This window comes from Austrofundulus limnaeus, unplaced genomic scaffold, assembly GCF_001266775.1.
Source record: "Austrofundulus limnaeus strain Quisiro unplaced genomic scaffold, Austrofundulus_limnaeus-1.0 Scaffold89, whole genome shotgun sequence".
In the NCBI taxonomy this organism is placed as follows: Eukaryota; Metazoa; Chordata; class Actinopteri; order Cyprinodontiformes; family Rivulidae; genus Austrofundulus; species Austrofundulus limnaeus.
The window spans coordinates 515683-518947 of record NW_013952491.1 but is presented as its reverse complement, the minus strand read 5'-3'; the positions used below and the strand labels follow the sequence as shown (position 1 = coordinate 518947).

The 3265-nt window shown below is 31.2% G+C and overlaps 1 protein-coding gene across 1 annotated transcript; it reads left to right on the top strand.

The window, feature by feature from the left end:
* Positions 1 to 783: 783 nt before the first annotated feature.
* On the top strand, positions 784 to 1900 carry LOC106520203 (RNA-directed DNA polymerase from mobile element jockey; the record flags this gene model as incomplete). Its single annotated transcript, XM_014012166.1, is given in 1 exon segment — positions 784 to 1900. A coding segment is annotated over 1 exon segment (103 nt), but the record flags the coding sequence as incomplete, so codon positions are not given.
* Between the last annotated feature and the right edge of the window lie 1365 nt (positions 1901 to 3265).

Here is a 3265-nt window from a genome sequence, read left to right as displayed (position 1 = left end):
TGTGTGTGTGTGTGTGTGTGTGTGTGTGTGTGTGTGTGTTATAGTTGCTGCCATCACAGTGACTCCGAGGTATGTATAGTGAGCATAATTTAGACTTTCTGACTGTTAAAAGTTTTTGAAATTACATTACAGTCAAATAAAGAACTTGTTAAACTACTTGTATAGATTTTAAAAAGTGGACCCTTTTAACTGGATCTGCATCTGATCAGTTTCTGATAGTTTACATTCTGTAAGCAGGGTTCCTACAGGTCCTTGAAATACTTGAAAGTTTTTGAATTTGAAGAAATGATTTCAAGGCCCTAGAAAGTTTGTGAAAAMAGCCAAAAATTACACTTGTCCTTGAAAGACCTTGAATGTTTTTTGGCGATTGAAGTTCTCCATTCATACAAATCATTTTCAGTACGTGTAATACATAAATAAAACAGATTTGTTGCGGTGGATAACTCAGGATTATAGACAGAGTGGACACGGGACAGACAGACAAACAGGCAGAGTGGACAAACAGTCAGAGTGGACAGACAGGGGACAGACAGACAGAGTTAAGTAGGAGAGTTTCTATCCTGAATGTTTTTCCTGTCTCTCTGCTCSAACACACCAGATTTGCATACAGACTTTTTCAGAATTTGAAATGGTAATTCAGTCACTAAATCAGGTCCGTTGGAGCAGAAGAACAAGAAAAATGTGCAGGATAGAGACCCTCCAACTCAAGTTAGATCAAACTTAATCTGATGATTCTCTCACACAAACCACATGCTTAATACTATATACAATATATGCAAATACATTTTTCTCAGGCAATAACTTGCAATTGTTGGAACATAAAATAAATACAGAGTTAAAGAAAATAAAAATTTGGTTTGACACTAATAAATTATCATTAAATTAAAGCAAAACAAAATTCTTAATTTTTTGGTATGGTAGGGCTAAACTAGAATTAGAAGTTAATTTAGAGGGATTTCAGGTTGAAAGGGTGACTGAAATAAATTTTYTTGGAGTAATAATTGATGAAAAAATAAGTTGGAAATCTCAAATCAGACATGTAAAAGCCAAAGTGTCAAGGGGAATTGAATTATTATATAAAGCAAAACAGGTTCTGAACTACAAATCTCTACATATTCTTTACTGTTCCATAGTTCTTCCATATTTAACTAATTGTGCAGTAGTTTGGGGCAATAATTACAAAACAGTTATACAACCATTTTTCATTTTGCAAAAGAAAGCAACAAGGATAATTCATGGGGTTGGATATAGGGATCATACCAACTCATTATTCTTTTTGTCAAAATTAYTCAAATTTACAGATCTTGTAGAGTTACAAACAGCACTAATAACATTTAAAGCAAAAAGAAAATTATTACCAGGCAATGTTCAGAAATTATTTGTTGAAGGAGAAGGGATTTATCATTTAAGGGGTCAATTTAATTTTAAATCAAGGTTTGTTCAAACAATTCGAAAAGGGTTTTATATTTCTGTTGGTTGAGTAAAACTGTGGAACAGTCTGAGTGTGGAACTTAAGGAATGTCCAAACATAAGACAATTTAAGGAGAAGTATAGAACTATTATTTTCAAAAGATATAGAGATGCTCAGTGTGTCTGATCTTGTGTGTATATATATGTATACATGTGTGTATACATACAATATCGTTTCTTTTTTTGTTTTGTGGTTGCTTTGTTTTGCAATATATGTTATGTTTGGGACTGGGTATATATGTTGTATGTATTCATTCATGTGTGTATGCGTATGTGCTGCACATAAATGTATGTTTATCTATATAAATATTTTCTGTATTATATAATTCAGTAGGTAAACAGATTGTTTAAATCTTCATGAAATTGTGTTTATGAATAAGAAAAAAATCAGAATTATTTATTATTATTTTTTAATAAGCTATGAAGAAGGGTGGGATTAAATAAGTTTTTTTACTTCTTCCCATTCCTTTTCAAATATGTTAATTTCATTATTATCATTTTTTATCATTGTTTTATTTTGTTTTCCATGTTTGAAATAAATAAATTAAAAAAATACTAGTTGGAGTAAACCTAGGTNTTTGTGGCCACAGTTATTTCGGCTACTTTTTTCCCATTGGAAATGAATGGAGCTTTATTCAACCTCCTTAAATTTCTTCATAATATTTTACAATCTTTACACTACCAAACAGATTCTTCATAATATTTAACAATCTTTACAGAACCTAACAGAATATTTTCTGGTTTTGCTCCTATTACATTACTTGTGACAATTTTACCTACTTTCTTGCTAGTTTTAGCTTTTTCCTTCTTCATTAGCTACGTGTTACTTATTTCTGCTATTCTTTTGCACTTTTTGGGTTTGTTGTACTTTTTACAGCTAATATATGGTATTTATGCTTCCTAAAGTTGCATTCTGCAATATTCAGCTATTTGCTGCAATTGTAGCTAAAGTTTAGCTGATATTAGCTAAACTTACTTCAAATTATTTGATTTTGGCCTATTTTTGATATATTGACCTAAAAATGAATATTGTAGTAGCTGAGACTTAGCTCTATCATAAATTGCAGCCGAAATAAGAATCCAAGATGGCCGCCAAAGGTATTTTTGAAGGCCTTTTACTCAGCCATTGTTTCAGATATTGACATGAAAACTCAAGTACTGGTAGCTAAGAGCATGCTCTATAACATATTGAAGCCTCAAGAATATACAACAGATGTGGCCACAGCTATTTCGGCTACTTTTTTCCCATTGACATTGAATGGAGCTTTTTTCAACATCCTTCAGTTTCTTCATAATATTTCTACATCTTTACGTAACCATACACATTATATTCTGGTTTTGCTCCTATTAAATTACTTATGACAATTTAAGCTACATTCTTGCTAATTTTAGCTTTTTCAGTCTTTTCAGCTGAAATTCTTCTTCCTTCTAATATTATTCTGCTACTTTTTACTTTTTGTGCTTCTTTCTTCTAATTTGAGTTACTTATTATTCTTACATTTTCTTTCTGCTATATTCAGCTATTTCTACAATTTTAGCTATAGTTCAGCTGTTAATGCTCGAGTTTGCCTTTTAATCTAAATACATATTATTTGTAGCTATTACAACTTATTCCTGCTAAGTTTCGCAAACTTGACCATTTTCCCTTTCCTGCAAATAAATACAACATTTTTGCTTGTACTTTTGGAGACGTTGTTAATAGTTCAAAGAACTATGTCCATTTTGCACAAACATATACATAGAAAAATGATAATTTCGCACTGATCTCCTAATTTCTCCAGAGCTGTATATATAT